The sequence below is a fragment of the Podarcis muralis genome, chromosome 7 (assembly GCF_964188315.1).
Source record: "Podarcis muralis chromosome 7, rPodMur119.hap1.1, whole genome shotgun sequence".
Lineage (NCBI taxonomy): Eukaryota > Metazoa > Chordata > Lepidosauria > Squamata > Lacertidae > Podarcis > Podarcis muralis.
This window is the reverse complement of record NC_135661.1, coordinates 72,709,159-72,734,693: the sequence shown is the minus strand read 5'-3', so window position 1 is coordinate 72,734,693 and position 25,535 is coordinate 72,709,159. Positions and strand designations below refer to the sequence as shown.

General features: G+C 48.7%; 1 protein-coding gene across 3 annotated transcripts in view; it reads left to right on the top strand.

Moving 5' to 3' along the window:
* KIRREL2 (kirre like nephrin family adhesion molecule 2) overlaps window positions 1-25,535 on the top strand; it is a 60,387-nt gene that overhangs the window by 24,110 nt on the left and 10,742 nt on the right. For all 3 annotated transcript variants that reach the window (XM_028742665.2, XM_028742666.2, XM_028742664.2), the window contains exons 2-10: window positions 13,729-13,878; window positions 14,036-14,185; window positions 16,671-16,828; window positions 18,647-18,797; window positions 19,832-19,937; window positions 21,152-21,300; window positions 22,718-22,845; window positions 23,322-23,448; window positions 23,867-23,967. In XM_028742665.2, coding sequence (XP_028598498.1) covers window positions 13,729-13,878; window positions 14,036-14,185; window positions 16,671-16,828; window positions 18,647-18,797; window positions 19,832-19,937; window positions 21,152-21,300; window positions 22,718-22,845; window positions 23,322-23,448; window positions 23,867-23,967 — 1,220 coding nt within the window. The remainder of the gene's footprint in view (window positions 1-13,728; window positions 13,879-14,035; window positions 14,186-16,670; window positions 16,829-18,646; window positions 18,798-19,831; window positions 19,938-21,151; window positions 21,301-22,717; window positions 22,846-23,321; window positions 23,449-23,866; window positions 23,968-25,535) is intronic.

Genomic DNA, 25,535 nt, shown 5'->3' with positions numbered 1-25,535 from the left:
GATTCTAATTGGCTCCCGGAGGTGAATTAGTTCCTGGACCCGGTGGTTTTCCGGCTTCTGTTCTTCTGGGCAAACTTTTTTGCTGGGGAGGAGGAGCCGCACACCTCCCTGGTGATCCTGCCCTATTTCCGTGGGGGTGGACAAGGAGCCTGGCAAGAGCTATTTGTGCTATCTGGGCGGCTTTCATCTCCCTTCCCCCTGCAGCTCTGGCACAATGGACCGCCGATTTCACGCCTATTAGCAGGCAGGAATGCAGCGGTTCGCCTCTGCCTCTGTGTAGCTTCAAAAAGGATTTGCCGTGAAGCGTGGAAATACAACGCAGAGGCGGCCCTGGGCCCGAGGCGGGGAGGGTGCGGTGGGAGGAGGACGAACGGAGCCAACAAGTGGGGAGAGGGGAGGGGGAATATGCAGGGCAGTGTTTTCTAAGTAGAACACGGGAGTCGCACCTCCCGGCAGGCCCCGGCGATTGCAACCATACGAGGAGCCGTGGATCCGGGGGCAGGACACATGCCTTGCTTGCAGAAGGTCCCAGATTCAATCCCCTTCATCTTTAGGCAGGGTTTTGGGGAAAAAAACTATGGAGAACTTCTGCCAGTCCCTGTAGCCCAAAGGCAAGGCAACTTTTTCAGAGCCTAAGACTCATATTCTCTTCTGCAGTGGTACCTCAGGTTACATACGCTTCAGGTTACATACGCTTCAGGTTACAGACTCCGCTAACCCAGAAATAGTACCTCAGGTTAAGAACTTTGCTTCAGGATGAGAACAGAAATTGTGCTCCAGCGGCGCAGCGGCAGCAGGAGGCCCCGTTAGCTAAAGTGGTGCTTCAGGTTAAGAACAGTTTCAAGTTAAGAACAGACCTTAATTCAGGAACGAATTAAGTTCTTAACCCCGAGGTACCACTGTATTATGCCGCCTCCTCGTGGGACCATGGGTAGTCTCCACTCAACAGTGCTGCATTCACATCCTACATTTAAAGTAGTATCGTAGCACTTTAAACAGTCACAGCTTCCCCCAAAGAATTCTGGGAAGTGTAGTTTGTTAACAGGTGCTGAGTGTGGTTAGGAGACCACCTCCCCATTGCCCTCCCAGAGCTACAGTTCCTCCTGCCCTTGAGTAGGCTTGTCAGCTTTTGATCCACCTCTGTGTCTTTTAACGGCGATTTGATTGGCAGCAATTAAGCCAGTGATTGAGCTTTATCTCCAGTCTATGAAATTCCTTTAGAGCTGATGACTCTATGGCACATCCAGTGCAAGAAGTTGGCAACCCTCCATTCTCATTCTCTCTCTCTCTCTCTCTCTCTCTCTCTCTCTCACACACACACACACACACGCATTTCAGATACAACAGTTCTGACAACAGGTTGTGTTGAATGCTAGTTCTGCTCAAAGTAGACTGATTTGAATTAATGAACAAGACTTAAGGTAGAGTCATGATTTTCAATGGGTCTACTCTGAGTAAGACTTGGTTGGCTACGACCCCGTATCTGGTTTAGGGGATCCTGAAAAAGCGTCCCTAGGTGTATTTGCCAGATGAAGTGTCCTTGTTTGTGGGTGCTATGCTGCTTTCTCTGATCCAGGGGCAGCAGAATTGTGATATCGGGTGAAGAACCTGCCACTCTTAAATGCTGCTGAACTACAACTCCCATCATCCCTGATCATTGGCTAGCCTGGCTGCGGCTCATGGGAGTTGGCCCAACAACATTAGGAAAGCCAGAGGTTCCCCATCCATGATGTAAGCTGTTTCAGGACTGGCTAAAGGGGGGGGGCATAAGAAGAAATGTTAGCTAGAGATGCTGACAAAGTTCTCAAGTTCAAGAAGCAACTCCAAGGACTTGTAAAAACCTACCTTAAATGAGAGCTGAGCTTGTAAAGTCCCCCTCTCTGTTCTTCTTGGGCTCAGATTAAAATTCATGGCTTCCCCTGGCCCATCCCTGCTAAGTTTTCCTTCCCCCAAAGCTACTCATAAAGGACTGGGGTGGAAATATCAAGTCTATTAAATAATAGGTAAAGGTAAAGGGATCCCTGACCATTAGGTCCAGTCGTGACCAACTCTGGGGTTGCGGCGCTCATCTCGCTTTATTGCCCAAGGGAGCCGACATACAGCTTCCGGGTCATGTGGCCAGCATGACTAAGCTGCTTCTGGCGAACCAGAGCAGCGCACGGAAACGCCGTTTACCTTCCCGCCAAAGCGGTACCTATTTATCTACTTGCACTTTGACGTGCTTTTGAACTGCTAGGTTGACACGAGCTGGGACCGAGCAGCGGGAGCTCACCCCGTCACAGGGATTCGAACCACCGACCTTCTGATCGGCAAGTCCTAGGCTCTGTGGTTTAACCCACAGCGCCACCCGTGTCCACCCACTCTAAAATACATTCCCTTCCCATTCCCTGAAGCTGTGGCAGCAGCAGTGAAGGTGTGCAGGGGGGGGGGGGGTAAAAGAAGGGAGGTGTGTTTGGGGTGTTGGTGAGGGACTGGCCAGCTGGCTTTTGAGGGAGGGTATTTTTTCTGAACTCTCAGATTTGCTTGGGGAAATTACCTGAGTGTTTCTGATTGTCACCTCCCCCAGAAAAAAAAATTTTGGATAGTTTCCAGGTGAATGTAAGGCAGGTTTTTGGAGAGTTCACCCATTTCTAATCTTGGCTGCAGTGGTATCTTTTTGTGTATGGAGACGGCTCTCATAACAAAGGGACGTCTCCTAGCCAGATGACAGCCGTTTCTGTCTCCTCGCAGTCTATTCCTGCGGTGTTGACAACTTCTAATGGTAAAGCATTCCTTGCCCTTCCAGAGCTGATAACAGAGCCCAGGCATCCTAGCGCTTGATCTTTTCCCGCACCCCCAACCTCAGGGACGCAGGAAAAACAATTCTACTTACAAAGTGCAGTTATGAAGTACAATCCGGAAACTGCAGCTAGTGCAGAATGCTGCAGCACAATTGCTGACAGGAGTGAGGATTTGTCAGCATATAAGACCTGAGCTCAGAGAGCTGCACTGGTTGCTGATGTTGCAAGGTGTTAATGTTAGAATATACAGACCTTAAAAACATGGGACCAGTTTACCTACGAAATCACCTTACCCCACTCGACTGCTTCGATCGGTTGAATTGGCACTATTACAAGTGCCACTCAATACCCATTTATGAGAACTCAGTCATTTAGTGTGGCAGCAGCTGAACTTTGGAACTCTCTGCCTCTTGAAATCAAGCAAGCGCCGTCATTGTACTCTTTCCATCACCTGCTGAAAACATTCTTGTTTGGGCAAGCCTACCCAGGTGCTTAGAAAGTTGAAGTGATTTGAATCCTGTTTTAGTATTTTAACTTTCGTACGTTTTAATGTATGGTTGTGCATTTCTCTCGAATTTACTGTTTTATCTCTTTGTAAACCGTCTCACAATCAAGGGGGGTATATCTTTTTGTGAAATAAATAAATAAGCACGTGTCTCACCAAGTCGCATGGTGCACTCCTGGTTTAAAACGGAGCACAGATCAGACAAATCATAGTGTTTACATATTAAAAGTTTCTAGATATCATGGTTCCTGGAATAAACAATCCCTGTTTAAAATGTGTAATGAGTATAAAACATGTCCCCGTAACCCTGGTTCCATGCAGGGAACCTAGGAGTGGGCGGTTGCTATGGGCTGTTTTTGGATGTGGAGTTATGGGATGTTTTCAATTTACATATTGGTGAACTTTGCAATCCCTTTGGTTCTGATGTACACCGGTTAATTGTGGATTTGTTTATTTTTAGTGTTAGGTTGTAGCGGTGGTATTAGACTCTTTATTAGGTGTTATCGCGCTTCTGTATTTAGACTGTTTGTTTTCCTCCTGAACATCTTTGCGCACAGATGTTTTTTGTGGGAATTGTGATATATATATAAATTGGCTATGAGCAGGCTATGAGTAGACCAGGCGCCCCCTCTCAGTGGGTGACAGTGAAGGCCTATGAGTAGATGAGGGCCAGGGATGAGCTATGAGTAGACCAGGCTCCCACTCCTTGTGGGTGGCAGGGACCTTGGCAAAGGGGGCAGGGCTGGCACACTCATCCCCGCCTCCACTTCAACGTGATGGGAATTGTGTGACTAACAGGATGCCCAACTAATGGGCTATAGCTTTGTAGCTCTTTATCACCGCCCCCCTCCACCCCAAACCTACGCAAAATTTTGAACTCTGTCTTAGCAACATGTGGAGCTGCCTAAATAAGACCAACAGCCCATTTAGCTCAATATTGTCTGCACTGACTGGCAACGGCTTTCAGGCTGTCCCCCAACCCTACCTGGAGATGCTGGGGATTGAACCTGGAACCTCCTGCATACCTAGAATCATAAAATCATGGAACTGTAGAGTTGGTAGGGACTGTGAGAGCCATCTAATCCAATCCCCTGCAATGCAGAAATATGCAGCTGTCCCTTATGGGGATCGAACCTGGAACCTTGGCATTATCAGCAGCACCCTCTAACCAACTGAGCTATCCAGGCTGGTAATACTACAGCAAAGCAGATGCTCTATCCCTGAGCTATGGCCCTGCCGGCTAGCCCCATGCTCTCACAACTATCCCAAAAGAAAGAAATGGTGTCACGTCCTTTAAAGGTGATCAGGTTGCTTGGAAGTCTCCAGTCTTGGGCACGCTTTGGCACTGGAGAGTTAGTGGCTCATTGTGGCTCAAGGAAGGGAATCTCCCTATTCACCAACCATGAATGTTCTTCCCTGCCTGACACTGCACTCCAGTTTCTGCCGCTTCCCCTCTCGCCAGCCCCTTTGCCTGCTATTTACAAACGGCATCTGCCGGCACCCCAACAGCCGTGGGGAGCATGGCAAAAAGGAAAGGCTTTTGCCAGAACTGGAGTCCAGCAGTGGCACCCCACCCCCCAACCAGCAGAAGGGCACGAAGCGAAGTGATGGTTTCGGGAGGGTGGTAAGGTTAGGAGGAGAGCTCATCCACCCTGCCGTTCAGAGGGAGTCACACTGCCCTACATGAGGCTCCCTTGCAATGGTGCAATGCTTTCGAATGTCACCAGATGGGAACCCATATGGAGTCCCCCTTGTGGGATTGTGGCAGGAGTGTCCCCTGCAGCTGTGTGTGTGTGTTCAGGAAGCATGGGGGGGGGGGAGAGGGAGGGAGGGAGGGAGGTGAATGAATGAATCTGCCAGGCTATTAAACAGTGTCGGCTCCAGATATTTGGGCAGTCCCATTGGGCTCATCAGGGTCCCTGAATGTGCCCATCACCTCCCTGCTCTCCCCACTGCCTGCTCACTCACTAATAATAATAAAAAATAATAATAATTTATACTTTGCCCATCTGGCTGGGCTTCCCCAGCCACTCTGGGCGGCTTCCAACAAAATATCAAAATACAGTAATGCATCAAACATTAAAAGCTTCCCTAAACAGGGCTGCCTTCAGATGTCTCCCTCTGGATCTGAACTGCACCCAAAGGAGAAGGCAAGGCAAGCTGCTTGCACCCTTGGGGTTTGTATCCAGTTCTGCTCAGAGTACACCCATTGAAATGAGCAGACTTTTGTTAGTCAAGTCCATTGATTTCAAGGGATCTGCTCAGAGTAGGATTGGTTTTGGATACAACCCTCGCATACCCTCCAACATTTCTCCAATGAAAATAGGGACATCCTATTCCATTATTCTTATTCTTATTATTTTATTAAAACCCCACGCGTTTGACTGGGTTGCCCCAGCCACTCTGGGTGGCTTCCAACATATATAAAAACATAATAAAACATTAAACATTTAAAAAACTTCCCTCTACAGGGCTGCCTTCAGATGTCTTCTAATAGTTATCTCCTTGCTCAGAGGTCACATAACTCCATATCACTGAAAATAGAGATGTCCTAGGGAAAAGTGGGACATTCCAGGAGTTTTTCCAGACCAAGGGCCATATTCTCCTCTTAGCAACCTTCCAAGGGCCACATGCCAGTGGTGGGCAGGGCCAGAGGCAAAAGGGAGAGCAGCAACAGATGCCAATTTTACCTTTCAGCATGTGGCTAATTCCCCCACATACATGTACCTCTCTTCCTCAGCTATCCAGACAAGCAAGAGGCATTATCAGGATTCAGGGACACCTTTCAGCCAGGAAAAAACACTCAAGGAACATGCAAAGCACAGCCAATGAAGGGTGCAGCCTGGGGAGAGTTATGAGGGCCAGGCAGAGAGACCTGGAGGGCCACATTCAGCCCCCCTGAGCCTGAGGTTCTCCACGTCTCTCAGGAGCATGTTCTCACTTTTTTATTATTTATTATTTACCCCCACTTTTGATTATTTCCCTGGTGGCCCCATCCAATCCAGAGGAGCAGGTGTGAGAAGTGAGTTGCGATGGAAGAAGAGAATGTGCCCCATTTGTGCCTGGGGGGCAGGGCTCAGGGGGGAACACGCACAAACACCCCCCGTAAAAATAGGTCTGGTCCTTTCACTGTTTCATTGTTTTAAGAACTGTTTTGTAAGTGAGGTGTTGGAGATCAAAAAGTGTTCTCCCTTGGGTGGTGAGTGAGATGAAACAGAGCCGTACAGAGGGCCCTTCTCTTCCTTGCTGTAAACACACACCCACACACCAACACACACACAATTTTAGAAAATGGTTGGGCAGTCGGCGCTCAGGCGGGGAGTTCAGGTTGGTACCAGGCTTGGTGGCCCTGTTCCAGCCGGCATCAGATCCCCTATTCCCCTGGGGTGGTTGGACCAGCCTGCCTTTCTGACTCTCTCCCAGCCCTTTGTCTCTGGCTCCATCTCCATGTCTCAGCCCTCTTGACCCTCTTGAGAGGATTATCATGCTATTCAGACCCTCGTTTAGTGGGTAAACTTTTAAACAATAGGACAAAGGCCTGGCGTTATTGGATTGCAGTTAAGCAGGCTTTAGTGAGGAGATAAGAGTCTCAAGATGGAGGGGTCTGTGTGCCAATAAAGGCTCTTTCAGCCTTGGAGATCTTAACAGTCTCCCAGTGGCCGAAAGGGCGGAAGGTGCGGGGGGGGCAGGGGGCAAAAGCTGGGTGCTGGAACAACTAGATATGCTTCAGCAGGGAGTGTGTGTGTGCAAACCATCAACATTTATTTTATTTCTTTATTTAAAAGCATTCAGAAACACATTAAACAGTGTCCGATCTTATGGGTTCGGGGAAACCCAGGCAGAAAGGCGCATCTTTACCATATGTTTGAAGCAACGGGCAGATGCTGCTTCATGTATAGAAGGGGAAATACTATTGCAGGTCGCCCCAATCTCCAAGCATTGCAAGATTCCAGGGGTTCCAGGCAGACTGACCCAAGGTCCATGTTTCCTTTTGGAAAATGAGGTACGGCAGAGACTGCAGTGTCTTCATGGTATATGGTTTATTTACACATATATACAACCTGAGCCGACGGTGGAGGAGTTCCCGGCATTACACTCCCAAGAGGATTGTTTCCTCCGTAGGCACAACTTAGGATCCAGATGGACATCAGCCGTCATGCCCTGGCTCCTTTCTGCTTCCCTGTTGCATAACTGCTCCCCAAGCTCCTAACTCACACCTTTGGAGCTTTGTGTTGTTCTAATGGCCCATCCCCAGGCTATCACCTCACACAGGAGGCCAGCCTGGCATAATTAGCCCTTGGCACATGCTGATTCCAAAGGACTAGCATCGTCTAGCACACAGCTTTATCCATATGGGTCTGGTCTAGTGCGCATGAGTCTAATACTCAGGGTCCAGCTATTTCCTGGTTTTAACACTCCAAGCACTGATTAAATTCTAACGGCTATTAGGGAAGTTTTTAATGTTTGATGTTGTTGCTTTTTTATTATTATTATTATTATTGGTGGTGGTGTTCTGTTGGGAGCCGCCCAGAGTGGCTGGGGAAACCCAGCCAGAATGGTGGGGTATAAATAAATTTATTATTATTAGACCCAGGAATTTAGGGTGTCTAGCAGGCACCAACTCACAACAATACATTTTCATTAAATCTATTTATTTACTTTTATATCTCACCTTTCCACCCCTCCCCATCTTATGGGTTCCCCCACAACACAACCATTTTATTCCCATAGCAGCCCTGTCAGGTAGACCAGGCGGAACAAGAATGATTCGCCCAAGATGATCTAAGTGCCTATGGGTTTGAACCTGGGTCTCTCCACAGTCCTAATCTGACACTGACGCCACAGTAAGAAGGAAGCAGAATGAAAAGGCTGTTTCTGCAGAGTCTCAAAACCCAACTTTTTAAGGCTGATTCACCCATCCCTGTGTATCGCTCAATTATTACCCTGAGCAGCTTTAGGGCCTTTCAGATCCCTCATATCCCAACCTGATCACTGAGACCATCCATAGAAGCAAGGCTGGTTTTCCCCTGAGTTAGTGAGGCTCATTTGACATTGGCACAAAACCGAGCCTTTCAAGTCACAGTCTCCAGTCCTGTGGAAGCTTCTTCCAATAGAGATTCAGGAGACGTCTTCCAGATTAACCTTTAAACGTTTGCTGAAAACGTCTCTGTGCTACCAGGCTTATGCAGATAATAAAGACAAAATATTATCTGCAGTAGTTAGCTGGTGGTCTGCTAACTACATAATTTTACGTTTTTCTGAAGTTTATCACCATATGTGTGCGTGTGCGTATCTGCTTTGTGTGGTTTTTAAGTGAAACTGCAGTATACGTGTAATTCTTACAAATGGGTGAATGTGTTGAATGTTATCTCTAGCAATACAGTGGTACCTCAGGTTACAGACACTTCAGGTTACAGACTCCGTTAACCCAGAAGTAGTACCTCGGGTTAAGAACTTTGCTTCAGGATGAGAACAGAAATCGCGCAGCAGCGGCATCAGGAGGCCCCATTAGCCTAAGCACCTCAGGTTAAGAACGGTCCTCTGGAATGAATTAAGTTCTTAACCCAAGGTACCACTGTAGTAAGGATCTGTTTTATAGTGTGTGGACCACACCAGGATGTTGCAGCCATTGGAAGATAAGAAGCTGCCCTATGCAGAGTCCTGCCATGGGCTCACCTTGCTCAGTAATTGCCCACACTTGATGCAGGAAGTCCGCTGCCACAGCATCCCTGACATTTGGCCATTCAGCCTCTGCTTAAAAACCTCTCGTCCACTACCCCCTGAAGCAGGCTGTTCCAAGGTCCCACAATTTGTCCCCTGAGCAAGCTCTTCTCTCTCTCTCTCTCTCTCTCTCTCTCTCTCTCTCTCTCTCTTGAGATTAATCTGAGGGCAGCAATGTCCATCGAAAGAACACTGGCTTGAAATGCATTTTCTACAGACAAGCAAGTGTTAGGTTTTTCTCATTAGTTCACAGACTAATGAATGATCAGTCCTCCCGACTCCTGGATAGGCCTGATCTCAGGGTTGCACAAGTTCACTCTGCAGTAAGCAAGCGAGCTTTATATGGATCAGCAGTCTCTGGGGAAACTTCTCTAAAATATCTGTTTAAGCATCTCTTGTTTCTTTAATGGTCAATTGAGCAGGAAACCACGAGCTATTCAACGGAGCATGACATCCTCAGCAAGCAAACCTAGCAAATCCCCTTTGGGGATCTTTAAACACAGAGAGTTGTGAAAAAGGATACCCCCCCACCCCCCAATACGTAAGTGGGATAGCATAGGAACAATAAGCAGAGGCCCTGCTGCAAAGGATCAGACCATCATCTAGTCTTGCCTCTTTTTCTCTCTATTTTCATATGCCTATGGGAAAATGAGGGCAATAGCTCTGGAGGTAAAGCGTAGAAATCTTTGTCCTCTGTGCATTTGTATAATCCCATTTTATTATTTACTTGTTGCAACATTTCCATCCTGCCTTTCCTCCAAAGGAGTTCAAGGCAGCAAGCCTGGTTCTTCTGCTCTCCCTTGTTACCTTCACGACTACCTTGTGAGGTAGGATAAGCGGGAAAACTTGCACCTGTGTACACACTGCACTTTCGAAGCCCATTTGAAGCCCATTATTTCCCTCAAAGAATTCTGGGCGCTGCAGTTTGTTGCTGGGAACCAGAACTCTGTGAGGGGCATACGACAATGCCCAGATTTCTTTAAGAGAAAGGAATTGCTTCGAAGGTAAAGGTCTCAGGTGTACACAGTCTTAGAGCGGACCAAGTGAGCTTAATGGCCGAGTGGGGATTTGAACCCCATTCTCGCCCAGGTCCTAGCCCAGCACTTTCACCACTACCCCACATTGGCTCTATCTAAAAGCCACCTAGTATCCTCCACCGCAGCTGAAGGTAGCTTAAGGGAGGCAGTGTGGCACACCTTGAACTATCCACAAGCATCTTCCTGCCCGCTGTTCTCCTGCCATCCACAATCTGCCCAGCGGTGGTTCCAGCAAGACATGATACCATTCACGATCCCTGGCCGTTGAAAAACCAGAGAATTGATTTTGGCATCTGCCTGGCAATTTGTTGCGTGGATTATTGATTTTGGGGTTATGGACAGGTTGGTGTTGCTTTTACTGTTTTAACTGCATTTTTATATGCTGTGATCCTCCCTGGGACCTTCTGGCGAAGCAGGGATGGCTGGTACCCAAGAGAGACTGGGAGTGCGCAAGGCAGGGAGGTCGTCAGTAGGGGGAGTTAGAGCAACTTAATTCTAGGTTTGTCCCCATTCTCCTCCCTGCTAAGTTCCACTTCTGCCATTCTAAGGAGGAGGAATCATAGGCTTGTGGAGTTGGAGTGGACCACAAGGATCATCCAGTCCCATCCCCTATAATGAAGGAATCCTGCCAACAGCCGCCCCAAGGTGGCTAACCCTGGCTTAAGTCACCTCATTGATTCCAAAGGGAAACAAGTTCACCCAACTTAGTCTGGATCCAGCCAAAGAAGAAAGAAGTCATCTACCCACCAAGATCAAAATTGAAAGTGTAGTCCAAAGTGAAGAGAGATAAATAATCCCTTACATTGGCTGCATTATACACACACACACACACACACACACACACACACACACACACATCTTTGTAACATTTCAAACCACGATAGTAAACGGGTCTCAGTCCCTGGCATCTCCAGGTTGGGCTGCGAATGTGCCAGGCCTGAAACCTTGGAGAGCTACATCAGTCAATGTAGACAATGCTGAGCTAGATAGACCAATGGGATAGCTCAGTTGGTAAAGCATGAGACTCTTAATCTCAGGGTTGTGAGTTCAAGCCCCAGGCTGGGCAAAAGTATCCTGCATTAGAGGGGGTTGGACTAGATGACCCTCGTGGTCCCTTCCAACTCTACAATTCCATTTCTCTATATAGCTGGTTGCAAGAGATCCATTTTTTACATCACAGACACACGGGTCACCTCCAGAATACTAGAATATTGCAGAGGAGATTGAAGCGCATTCTGGAAAACTTGGTTTTCCAGATTAAAGTGCTCTGTTGCCCTACTGCAACAAATCCACTTTTATTTTTTTAAAGAACTTTTTGCAGTTAGGAAAGTGTTGGGGAAATTCACTGGGGAGGGTGGAATGTGCATATGATGAACACCGTACCAGCAAATCAGGATGAAAGCTCATTGTTGTACAACTTCCCTGCCAATGGATTGGAACGAATGCACGACAAAAAGACTATGCACCGCCTACCCTTTGCATAAGCTTTGTGCAAGCAAATGAGGGTGAAAGCTGAGTCTTCAGGTCCCTGGGAGGAGCCCATGGTCTCCAGGGCAGTAGCATGGATCTGTTCCACTGTCTGCGCGAAGGCAGGGAGTGGAGATCATCCACGGCTGCCTAGGCACATGTACGATCCTTGAAATCCATTTGCGTAATAGCCCCTGATAAGACATGACACTCTGGCTGCATGAACATGTTCAGGATTTTAAAGGACATGCACAGGTGGAAAAACAGTCCTTGGTCCTATGCAAAGCTGCTCTGGGAATTTTATTGAAGCATGGAGTATAAATTCCTCAGATAAACAAAATAAATGCAAGGGGACTGTTTCGTTTCTTTGTTTAAACAGTTTATATACCGGTTGGAAGGGTAAGGATTGTACACTGGCAGACAAAGGTTGGGGAGGGGGGCTGTGTACCCCAGATGCCATTCAGGGGGTGACATCACGGCCACGCCCCCTCAGATGCACACCAGCCACGCCCCCTGATGTACGCCACTTCCGGTGCTGGACCAGGTAGCTTCACCACTGGGATTGTATCCATGTTTTACTCCAGTCAATCCATTAAAATGAATGGATCCAAGTTAGTGATGTCCATTACATTCAGTGGGTTTACTCTTAAGTATGATTAAGGTTAAATAGAACCCCAAGCACACATCTGACAATGTGTATGCGCTATGCCTTTAAAGCACCATTCTTTCCCTCAAAGAATTCTGGGCATTGTAGTTTGTTAAGGGTTTCTGGAAATCGTTGCTCTGTGAAGGGTAAACTACAGTGCCCAGAATTCTCTGAGGGAAACAATGTGTTCCAAATGTGCCTTAAAGGTATAGTGTCTACAAAGCCTCATAACAGAATAAATAAAGATTCAATGGGGGGGACCCCACCCTTTAAAAACCCTACATTACAGAACATTATAGTTAACTGCTGAACAGGATGTCAGAATAAACCATTGCACATGAAGAACTACAAGCAATACAACGGAAATTCCACATTTTCAAGCAACAGCTAAACAAAATAACCTCCTAATACATTCATGACAAATGAAAAACAACTGCAAAGCAGGCAATAAAGAAAAACTTACATTGTTTTATTGGGATTGACAGAATAATGGGATATACTGATTTATTCCCGCATAATCTGGGCGTTTCCTGCATTCTTATTGACCCCCAGATCCTTCTTCCACCCAAAGCAAATATAGGACCCCAGAGGGTGCAGTGATTTACTTGCTTGCGCACGTGTGTGTGTCCGCACACACACACACACACCACCTCTAAAGTTTCTTTTAATGCATTTGCCTAGAGCCAGGGGAAGGGAGAGCAAAAGAAAGCTGTTTGACGGTGGGAACACAAAGTGGAAACAGAGGCTTCCTTGGCTGAAGGGCATGTGCAGAGCACACCAAACCAGCACCTCAGCAGTCTGTGGCGCGGAGATAAGGCAGTGCCAGGGACCCGGGGGCTCCTGCGGTGCCTCAAAAAATTGAAACTCTCCTCTATCAGCTTTCCCTCCCTGCTCTCCCGCTTCGCAAACCCCCCTCTCACTCCTCCCAGGTCTCCTCAGTGCGTTTGTGGCTTTTGCTGCTTCTCCCACAAAAGGAAAGAGACGGAAGAATTTACCAACAGGAGGAGGAATGTTATTGGGACATGCACTCACCTCAGCTGGGCTACAGGTTTTTCCCAGGGAGGAGGGTAAACAGGCACAGATCTCCCACATCACTAGTAGGGATGTGCAATTCTGTCGATTTCAGCTTCTCTCCATTTCCCCTTCTTCCGTTCTCTGCCTTTCCACATCAGTGTGTGTGTGTGTGTGTGTGTGTGTGTGTGTGTGTGTGTGTTGGGGGTGAATTTCACCTAAAATGCACAATTTCATGTACGATTTTGCCTGACGTGCACATGTTTGCAAAGCAATCTCCCCAACCCAGACACATCTTTCCACGCTGTTTTCCCTCCTCTGTGCCCTTGTAAGCACACGTTACCCTCCTACATGTGTTTTCGCAGACGTTTCTGGGCTGGGAGAACCGCGCTGCAAGATTCGGAGGAGCTCAGGTCTCGACGGAAGGCTGTGTTTTGGCTCACGTGTTGTTTCAGAAAGCACAAGTGTGGGAGGTTCATCTTTGAACGCAGACTGAACTCTGAATCTCTCCCTAATTGCTTGACCTTAACCACCTTGGTACTGTTGTTCTTTCTTCCCCAGGGTTGGCGGCCTATTTCTTCCAACAGCCCATGGACCAGGTGATTGTGTCCGGACAATCCGTGACGCTGGCTTGCGTGGTGATGGGCTACCGAGGCATGGTGCAGTGGACCAAGGACGGGCTGGCCTTGGGGGGAGAAAGAGACCTGCCAGGTATGCTAGCCGTGGTACTGGGGGGGGGAGCGAGTACAGCAGCGATCAGTCGCTGTAGTAAACCTGTACGACTCCAGGGGGCGCTGTGGGTGCCTCTTTCCATCCTGGGTTCTGCAAACTTACCTTACGTGACAACCTGCTTTTCTCCTCACTGCAGGCTGGTCACGCTACTCCATTGTTGGAGATGCATCTGCTGGGCAGCATAACCTGAAGATTGACTACGCCGAACTGGATGATGATGCCATCTATGAATGCCAGGCCACTCAGGCCGCCCTGCGATCGCAGAGGGCCAAGCTGACTGTACTCAGTGAGTTCTCTTCACACACACCCAACTTCATTCTTCGGATCACTGACACGATTCTCCCACTTCACCCTCTTTTTGAGGTAGTCCCATCCTTGATCAGAGTTGCTCAGGCTCGAGAGTGCTTAAAATCCAGTTTTTGAAAATCATTCTTTCTCCCCCCCCCCCAATAATGATAACAATAATGATAATGATAATAATTTATTATTTATACCCCACCCATCTGGCTAGGTTTCCCCAGCCACTCTGGGCGGCTTCCAACAAAATATTAAAAACACGTTACAACATCAAACATTAAAAACTTCCCTAAGCAGGGCTGCCTTCAGATGTCCTCTAAAAGTCAGATAGTTGTTTATTTCCTTGACATCTGGTGGGAGGGCGTTCCACAGGGTGGGTGCCACTACCAAGAAGGCCCTCTGCCTGGTTCCCTGTAACCTCACTTCTCGCAGCGAGGCAACCACCAGAAGGCCCTTGGCGCTGGACCTCTGTGTCCGGGCTGAATGATGGGGGTGGAGACGCTCCTTCAGGTATACTGGGCCAAGGCCGTTTAGGGCTTTAAAGGTCGGCACCAACGCTTTGAATTGTGATCAGAAACATACTGGCAGCCAATGTAGGTCTTTCAGGACCGGTGTTATGAGGTCTCGGCAGCCACTCCCAGTCACCAGTCTAGCTGCCGCATTCTGGATTAGTTGTAGTTTCTGGATCCCCTTCAAAGGTAGCCCCATGTAGAGTGCATTGCAGTAGTCCAAGCGGGAGATAACTAGAGCATGCACCCCTCTGGCGAGACAGTCTGAGGGCAGGTAGGGTGTCAGCCTATGTACCAGATGGAGCTGGTAAACGCTGCCCTGGACACAGAATTGACCTGCGCCTCCATGGACAGATGTCAGTCCAAAATGACTCCCAGGCTGCGCACCTGACCCTTCAGGGGCACAGATACCCCATTCAGAACCAGGGAGAAGACAATCCTGGTTAATATATAGCGAGAGTCGAAAATTCCTGCATCCAGTTCTGGCTTCTTGGATCTCGTACTGGCAAAGCCTTCCTGGCTTTTCTGCTAATCTATCTATGTGTCTTGGCAGCATAAATGAAGCTGGAGGATACGTTGTTGTGACAGCCCATCAGCTGCGCCGCTGCCCAGACCGAATCCTGTACTCTTTTAGTTGCTGGGAAGTAGGGCTGAACAAATGGGTCATTTTCAGTTTCTCTCATTTTTCCCAGTCTGGAATTTAGCCCCCCACATTTCTGCAGCAATTTGAGATCATTATTTTTTGACAAAAGCAAAAATCCCACCCTCGTGAAAATTCACCAATTTCAGTGTGGATTTCTCCTAACAGCTGCTGTTTTGACAAATATACACATTTCTGCAAGCAAGATCCCCTAATATAATGCATTTTTTGTACATTACTTTCATATCCATTCATAGGCATGCTTTACCCTAATCTAGGCATTTTTGTACGCATGGCTTGACTGCATTGCAAAATTCAGAGCTGTGCGAACTTTAAAGGGCAGCTGTGGCTCAGTTCATTGGCTCGTTTGGAAACGGCAAATTAGGTAGCTTTGCCTTTAAATGTGAGATGAATTGAATTTCTTCCCCATCCCTATGGGGTACTCAAGACGTCTCTCCACTAGTTAGGAATTCCTGACTCACTGCTTTTGTAGCACACCTTCCTGTGTCTTGGCTGAATCAGAAATATACTTTTACTCTCGCTCACTCTCCTATGTGTGGTGAAGAGTTGGCGCGCATCTGTCCCATTGCCACCAATGTGCCCACCTGGGGAGTGAACCTGGGACCTTCTGCATTCAAAGCATGTGTCCTACCACTGAGCTACACCCCTTCGCTGCTATCAGAGGCCTAGATCTCAGTGCCATTTTAATGCCAGCTTTGCGAACAAGCTCATGCCTCGCATGCATAGTTCCTGGTTCTATCCCCACCATCTCACATTTAAAGGATCTGATGAGCAGATGATGGGAAAGACTTTCCACCTGTCAAAGTTGGCTTGTCGCAGGTGTGGGCAGGTAAGGATCCAGCCCACCAGCTGCGTTCAGCAGCCCACCCCAGCCCTAAATTAAAGATGCACCCAAGGACCAGCTACTGCAGCCAAGACTTTGCTGCAATCCTATCTGGCTCTGCTCACACCTGGCAGTGCTGCTCCCTCTGTAGACCTCAGCTAATGGTTTTCTGGAGAAAGGACCCACATACACGATAAGCTGGTTTTGCTGCGTATCCCCTGAAGAATGGGGGCTAGCCAGAAAAATCTGCTGGCAGGAAGCTGCTGGCTGTTGTGCAGTAAACGATTAAGTGCTTCACTTCTCCCTCTTCACAAAATCTGGCTCCGATGGAAACTCTCTCCTGCTGCTTCTGCCCTGCCCAGAGTGTTTTTGTGTGTTTTTTCTGGAGAAGCTTGTGTGGCCCAAACCTCTTGCACCTGGGAGTGTGCCCCCTTACCAGATAACACAGCTGACTTATCTTCTCCATGTCTCTTCTTCCAAGTCCCTCCCAATGACCCCGAGATCCAGAACGGTCCCATCGTGCATGTGATATCCAACATCCCCTACAACTTGTCGTGCCGTGCTGCCGGGGCCAAGCCAGCTGCCGAAATCAGCTGGTACCGAGATGGGCAACGCCAGGAGTCTGCCGTGTACTCCAAGGTGAGACTTTGCTGAGTGTTGGCAAGAGCTAGACAAGCAGAGGAGGGGGATCAAAAGTAGGACAGCGAGTCTGAGATCTATCTGGGTAAGCCTGGCGAAAGGTCCAGCACCCTCCCTTCGTCCAACACAATCTGGGTTGTCAGGCTGACTTATACTTTCATCTAGTGCTGCTGTTGCCGAACGACAAGTCGGTCCGTAATAAAAGCAGGCTCCTCCACAATTTAATTGCGGGTGACAGGACTGACCTGGTGTGTATTACTGAGACCTCAGTGGACACACTGGGAAGGCCAAATCTCTCCCAAGCTCTTGGTGGTGCAAAAACACAGGTTGTCACTGTCACTCATTGTAACTCCATCCTTCTCGTTATTTCTATTTTTCACTGAGAAACTAATGTCATGTTTTAGGGTTGTTCTGCGCATTAGGGTTAGGATTAGGGTCCCAGAGATTAAACAATAGTCCCCACTGCCCAATAAAAAAGGTAAAAGGTAAAAGACCCCTGGACGGTTAAGTCAAAGGCGACTATGGGGTTCGGTGCTCATCTCGCTTTCAGGCCGAAGGAGCCAGCGTTTGTCCACAGACAGCTTTTCAGGTTGTGTGGCCAGTATGACTAAATGGCTTCTGACCCAACGGGACACTGTGATAGGTGCCAGAGCACACGAAAACACTGTTTACCTTTCTGCTGCAGTGGTACCTGTTTAACTACTTGCACTGGTGTGCTTTCAAACTGCTAGGTTGGCAGGATCTGGGACAGAGCAACGGGAGCTCATTCCGTCATGGGGATTTGAACAGCCAGCCTTCCAATCAGCAAGCCCAAGAGGCTCAGTGGTTAGACCACAGCTCCACCTGCGTCACTGTAGTCCCCTGCATGAGGGGTGCTGGTGAACCCACAGTCGATTGTGCTTGGGGACTTCAACCGCCACACCAAGCCTGCCTTATCTGGGCTGGCTCAGGATTTTGTGACCATATCAACCAGGGGACTTTCTCAGCATACCAGACATGGGGAGCCTGTGGCCTTCCAGATGTTCATTGAATTGTAGAGTTGGAAGGGACCACAAGGGTCATCTCATCCAAACCCCTGCAATGCAAGAATCTTTCACCCAACGTGGGGCTCAAAGCCACAACCCTGAGATCAAGAGTCTCATGCTCTACCAGCAAGGTTGGATTACAACTCCCAGCATTCCTTGGTCATGCCAACTGAGGCTGGTGGGAGTTGTAGTCCAGTGGCCACTGGAGGGCCACAGATTCCTCAGTCCAGCTTCCTCACTTAAGCCACCACTACTCAGGAACAGACCAAAGCCCAGCAACGTTCTTTCAATATAGGTGAGATGCACTGCACAGCAGCGAGCTTGGCTCCAACACTCAGTGTACATTTGAACAAGAAGACACGACCAATCCCAGTGTTCTACGAAATGTACCTGATGATATACAAGCTTTCAACCACTGGTTGTTGTATTCACACGTTCACAAATGGTGATGTTAGACCTGCCTGCCCTGAGGGCAGGAAGAAGCAAGGGATCCTAGGCCACAGAGCACGCATGCCACCAGCTCCCCATTGGCCAGACAGGACTCTGTTGCTCTACATTTGGTGTATAATGGATTCATTTTTAGGGTTTTAAAATGGTAAATCCCCTTGGGTGCCTTGGCGGACAGGCAGTATGCAAATCCAATAAATGAATACTAGATGCAGGCTGGAAAAAAGAAAAGTGTGTGTGTGTGTGTGTGTGTGTGTGTGTGTGTGTGTGTAGAGGCACTGTCTCCAGAGAGTGGCTATTCAAGGAAATATTCAACATGGAAACCCTTCTCCTTCCTCTCCTTCAGGCCCTCATGGACGACGGCAAGCGAGAAGTGGCTGTCAGCACCCTCCTCTTGACCCCCAGCAGCAGGGACATGGGCAGCTCGTTCACCTGCCGAGTCAGCAACCCAGCAGCCCCAGCCGGCAAGCAGACCACGGTCACCCTCAATGTGCAATGTGAGCCCACAGGGCATGGGCCTGCCAGGAAGGGGTGGGACTCTCTGACAGCGCATCTGCCTTCCACGCAGAAGTTCCTGGGTTCAATCTCCCGGCACCTTCAGTTGTGGCTGGGAGTTTTCCCTGCCTGGAGAGGTGCTGCCAGTCAGTGTAGGCAATATTGAGTTGGTGGTCTGATTCAGTATGAGGGAGGCAGCTTCCTATGTTGAAGGAGAATTGGGAAGAGAGAAAACGGAGCTGTTTCACATGGCGGGATGGCTTTGTGGTGCAATAAACGTGGCCACATTCACACCGTAAATTTAAAACGCTACGATGCCATTTTAAACAACCATGTCTTTCCCCAAGGAATCCTGGGAAATGTGGTTTGTTAAGGGTGCTGAGAGCTGTCAAAAGAGATTCCAATTCCCCTCACAGAGCTACAATTCCCAGAGGGGTTGAGCAGTCAAGCCCCTTTCCCAGGGAACACTGAATTGTGTGCAGTTCTGTGAAGGGAATGGGGCCTACTAACAACTCTCAGCATCGTTGATAAAGTACGGTTTAAAGTGCTGTGATACCGCTTTAAATGCATAGCCCAGATGGGGCCTCGGTCACTGTGGGGTGGTCCAAATGAAATAAGAGCTTGGAGCCGCCCTTGGAGTCCTTATGTCCTGCAGAAGCAGTGCTCTTGGTACCTTGCCGTGGCTCAGGGCTTCTGAAAGCATGGAAACCTGGAGGAGCAAGCTATGTGGAATCCTAGCTACCTGCCTTATCAGCAGCCTAACTGACTGTACCCAGGTGGAACTGCTAATAGACACTGCATAGGTTGATAGTAAGGGAGCTAGGCAGATGCAGTGATGGATGGTAAAAGACCCAAGCTGATACTGGCTATAGGCACAAACTTTGGTACCCATTTCCCAGTTGGGATAAAGGCCTCGGGGAGAAACAAGGCATAAACCTTACCCTTTGGGGATCCCTTCACCGGGTCACTGGGGCCTTTACACTAAAGGAAATAAATGTTCAGGATTTTCATCCGTTCCTCTCCCTCCGTCTTGCAGATCCACCGGTTGTCATGCTCTCGGTGCAGCCTCAAACTGTGGCCGAGGGTGGCAAAGTGAGCTTCCTCTGCACGGCCACCTCCAACCCCGAAGTGACAGGCTACAGGTAAGGGCTAGAAAGAGGAGACAGCCTGCCCATCAGAGATCATGCAGCGGCAATGGTGTGACTGGGATGCCCTCTAATGGCAACACTGGAGATGGCATGCTCCTTGACGCTTGCCGGTTAGCAAGACAGCAAAGTGTGTTTGCTTTCTTTTGCTGTGGTTCTTGACCTTTCCTCACCCTTCCTCACCTTTCAAAGGAAGACAAGAGCCCTGGGGAATCAGGCCAGAGGTCCATCTAGTCCAACATCCTGTTTCCTTCAGTGGCCAGCCAGATGCCTTCTAGAAGCCCAATTGCAGGACATGAGAGCAATTTGGCCCTCTGCCGCCCTCTCAGGCAGTGGCGTTACTGCATAGCCATCATGTACCCACTGACAGCCTGACCCTCCAAGCATCTGCCTAATCCCTCTTTTAAACCTTCTAAGTTGGTTGCCATCTCCAAATCTAGTGGCAGAGAGTTCCACAGTTCGACTCTGCCCTGTGTGAGGAAGTCATTTCCTTTTGTCCATTCTGAATCTCCCGCCTTTCCGCTTCATTGGATGGGCCCCGGAGAGGGAGATGAACTTCGGTTCACTTTCCCCACACAGCGCATGATTTTATATATCTCTCTCAAGTCCCCACACCCTCCTTATTCACCTGCTTTCTAAATGAAAGATTCCTCAGCATTGTATGGCATTCCACACAGGGCAGGAGAGGGGGATTTTTTTTGGTCCATTGGGTCAGAGATCTTCCCTTCCTACAATGGGCCAACTTTGATGAACCAACCACCTGACATCGTATTGACTTTGGGTGATTGACAAGTGGGTTGTCACACCCTGCTGTCCAAGCTGAACTGCCGAGGTGAGCAGAGATCCTGCACAAAGCCAGGAGTGAACTGTCTGCACATCAGGGGGCTCAATCCTGCTTTGTGCAGGCTTTGAGCACTGGGAACTGGCTGGTGCACCTGAAGTAAGCAGGATTGAACTCCCCACATGTCAGCGGGTGTGTGGGGAGTTTGATCCTGCTCTCTGCAGCTGCATCCCCACCTGCCCTGCACCTGGTGTCACATATGATGGGCATAGTTTTAGGGGGGAAATGGCCTTGTGGTCCAAAATGGGGAGGCCTTGCGACCCACATCTGGCCCATGAGCCGGAACGTCCCTGGCCCTGACATAGGGGAACCTTTTCTCATAAAGGACCCCTTGAGCCAATCTCTCCTAAGACCGCACATCTCTTCACAGGTGGGCAAAAGGAGGTGTGCCTATCTCGGAGGCCAATGGCGACAGCTACGAGGCAACGGTTGACCAGTCCTTCTTCACAGAGCCTGTGTCGTGTGAGGTGTCCAACGCTGTGGGCAGCACCAATGTCAGCACACTGGTGGATGTGCATTGTAAGTAAAGGAGGTGGCTCCAGATCCCGAGATAAGTGGGAGGTGTAGCTCAGTGGCAGAGAACACACTTGATCCCAGAGTCAGCCCCCGCCATCTTCCCTTAAAAGAATCAAGAAGCAGAACAATGGGAAAGACCCCTCTAGGAGACCTGAGAATGCCAGAGACAGTCCGAGTGAAAAACACTGAGCAGGGTGGATAAATTGCCTGACTCTGGGGTCACCAATGTGACCTCTGCAAGTGCCCACCAGTATCTCCTAAGTCTCAGTCAATATGGCCTCAAAAATCCACAATGCGTGAAAGACATTTGCTCTTCTTGCTCCGTTCCTGCTTGAACTTGCTTGGCCACCCCAACATGGACTCCACAGCAGCCATTTTGTGTCCCAATGCCATACGCACAACGGCAGCCATTTTGCTCCACGGCACTTTCTCAAAAGGCCAAAGCGTGCCAACTGTCCCAAGAAGATTGGTGACCCCCGGCCTGGCCTTGTGGAAGGCAGCTTTCAATGTGCCTAAAATGGAGTTTGGCAGAGGTTCTCCCAAGGTTTACTCTGCTTATGGGTAATGTAATTAGGGTATGTAATTGTGATAAGTTCAGATAATGGACTGGCAGGCTCTCGCCTCAGACAGTCCCTTGCCATCCTGTTTTGCCCAACTGCTGTTTGGCTAGTGTAGGTCATGACAGGAATCCTTGGAATTACATTCAGGATAAGCGAACAACCTCTGTTTACCTTGGAAATGATGGAGAGGTGTGTTGCAAGCAATCGCTTTTGAGTGCTCTCACAAACATTGGAAGGTTTTTGAGTACTTGGAAATATTACGGGTGGTCAGTGAGGAACAACCATTGGAAGGTTTTTGAGTACTTGGAAATATTACGGGTGGTCAGTGGGGAACAACTATTATTCCCACCTCTCTCTGCTCCAGCAAAAAGTCTTGTTCCAGCAAAAACAGATGATCTAGGGGGAGGGCAAAGCCCACTTTGCAAGGGGTTAAGCTTTTGCACACATACACACAGACAGCAACCGTTATTTTTTTACCAGCCCTGCTGGAAGTGCCCCTATGTAAGCTATTGGAGACACCATTTCCTTCAGTTTGCAAATAGGTCTTTGGATGGACTTGACCTTGGCTCAGAGTGTGACAACCCTGCTCAGAATGGGTTGTGTCTGCTTCAGCCCTGCTCACAAAAATTCGAGCAGGGATGCTCATAGATTAGTCAGACACTAGCTCTAAATTTTCACCTCAACCCTAATTTACATGGTCAATGTGCTTCTTATACCCTCTTGCCATGATTCTTACAAAACCTCCAGAAGGTAGCCACTTCCAGTATCGTTATTCCCATATTGCAGATAGGGAGACTGAGGCTGAAGGTCAGTCGCTCCGTTCAACTAACTCTCGGCAACCCCTTTCTTTCTGTCTGCAGTCGGACCCCGCCTCGTCTCTCAGCCAAAGCCCCTGACGGTGGACATCGGTGCAGACGCCTCTTTCACCTGTACCTGGACTGGGAATCCGCCTCTCACCCTGGCCTGGACCAAGAAAGGGTCTAGTGTGGTAAGTGCAGCATCAGCCCCCTGTTCAGATTTTTATTATAACCAACGACGAGAAACAAATATGAAATAGAAAGAGTCTAATACGGCAAGTGATTTACACCAGGAGCCCATGTGCTCTGAACTTGCTTGCAACTTTCAAATCATGCCAATTTCCCTTTTCTTTTTTTTTTTCCAAAGTTGGGAGTTAAAAAAATAAATAGCTCTGGAAATGTAATTTGCAAATTACACAAATTTTTGAAGAAGAAAAGAAATAGATCTCGGAGGCCCACCTGCCACTGCTTCACTTGCCTATAAACACAGAAGGCAAGAGAGTGAAGGATGCCCCGCTCACTTTGCCTCTGGCCCCGCCCATTGCCAGATTGCAGCCCCCAACAAGTTACCCCCAGGGACTGGGGTCAGGAGAGAGATTCCCCAACCTTGCTGGAAAGATTCCTTTGGTCCTAAGAGAGCCACGACCAGAACTCCTTGTACCAACAGGTGCTGAGCAACGGCAACACTTTGCATCTCAAGGCAGTGACGCAGGAAGACGCCGGCATTTATGTGTGCAAAGCCATTGTGCCGCGCATTGGAGTGGCGGAGAAGGAGGTGACCCTGGCTGTGAACGGTGAGGGGCCTGGCCTTGGGTTGGGACCGGGTGGTGGGTGTGGCAAGACTGTTAAAGGGAGCAGAGCAGAGCAAAGACGGGACAGGATTGCAGATTGCCTTGGGGACCATAAGAAGCTGGCTTAGCTTAGGCCATTGTCCTTCTCGTTCCTACCTGGAAAAGCCAGGGATGGAACCATGGATCTTTCTCCTCTGCATGTATGGCAGATGCTTTACCATTGAGCTGTATGCCCTGCTTTCCTGGGAAAGATAGGAGGGAGCTTTGATGAAATCCGCAAGCCTCTACACCTGAGACGCTCTCTTCTTAGCCAAATCATAGCCAGCTCCTGTAGCCTTCTAAAACAGTAACTAAGGGATGGGGAGGGGAGAAAGGGCCTCTTCTGTTTTGAACACTGCCCTGATTGTGTCCTCCTTTCCAGGTCCGCCCATTATCAGCGCAGAACCAAGCCAGCAGACTGCGGTGGGGACCAAGGCACGGCTGGAGTGCTTAGTGGGGAGCGTCCCACCTCCCGATAGGATAGTAAGTACTTCAGTCAACTAGCCTTTCCAGACCTGCTGTTCCTTGTCCCTTAACCTGTGTGTACATCAGTATACCTGAAGGAGCGTCTCCACCCCAATCGTTCATCCCAGACAATGAGGTCCAGCTGCAAGGGCCTTCTGGTGGCTCCCTCACTGTGAGAAGTGAAGCCGCAGGGAACCTGGCAGAGGGCCTTCTCAGTAGTGGCACCCGCCCTGTGGAACACCCTTCCATCAGATGTCAAGGAAATAAAGAACTACTTGACTTTTAGAAGACATCTGAAGGCAGCCCTGTTTAGGGAAGTTTTTAATGTCTGATATTTTATTTTTTTAAAAAATATATTATTATTATTAATAATAATAATAATTCTGTTGGGACCCGCCCAGAGTCACTGGGGAAACCCGGCCAGCTGGGCGCATTATAAATAATGAATTATTATTATTATTATTATAGTAGCACTTTGCAAGCTCAGGAATTCAGCATTCTGGAAATCTCAACTTTTAAATCAAGAGTACGCAGGTTTCTAGCCCTCTGGAAGTACATAATATTACATAGGCACAGTGGTTATTGGATAGCTGTTCTTAAAACGTGTGCATTTTTTTCTGCCCATCTTGGGGCAAGCTCTGGCAGCTTTCACTATAGTTCCAAGTTGAATTTCACTATTTCTTTATTATACAAGTATCTTCATCCTACCTTTCAGCTGGGAAAAGGGGGAGGGAAGTGATGGTCCGGACTGCTTATAACAAATCTGACACGAGCGCATTATAAAAATGAAAGCGCATCAAATCAGGGGCGAGCTGCAGCAGATAAAGCTGCTGTTAAAAATAAGGATTGGTTCACTGAGCTCTTCAACTCGTGCTCTACAATGGAGTTATGGTCGTTCCCCAACCCAAACTGCTTGCGATATCCCAAATGCAGTTATGCTGCAGCTTCAGGGTTGCTCTGAGCTGAGACACGTTCTGAGCAGGCTCTCCATCGGAGGGTGTGGGGCTCCGCCAGACACAGCATTGCCCTTTGCCCCCTTCCGCAGTGGCAGAATGAATTGTGCAAAATAAGCAGCTCAGTGTGCAAAAGTTGCTTAATCTGCAGGATTTATATGGGTCACTGAATTCAGCGTTTCTTGGCCCAGAATCCTAATATTCCTATCCCAAAGCACACAGCGTTCTGGCCTTTTAATTTCTCCTTGACCAACTAGAGGAGATCAATGGGGTTTTTTATTTTTGCTTTTTGTCCGGTTCAGATTAGAGTTGCAGGGCTTTGTGGGGAACTTTGGAGCTTTCAGTTGTTGCTGAACTGCAACTCCCATCATCCCTGGCTATTGACCATGCCTCCTGGGGCTGACTCCCGTTATAGTTCGGGAACATCTGGAGGACCAAAGGTTCCCCACACTGGAGTTCACCTTTGCCTCTCTGTGCTGTTATTTTTTCTGGCTGAAATCTCCCTCCACCTGCTAAAAAAAACACCTACTAGCTAATGAGTCAAAACATAGATGCCGTGATTCCTCTTGGGCAAATAGCTTAAGGGGAGGGGTGCAGTGTTAACCTGAGAGAACAGCATGGAGGGGGAAGGGT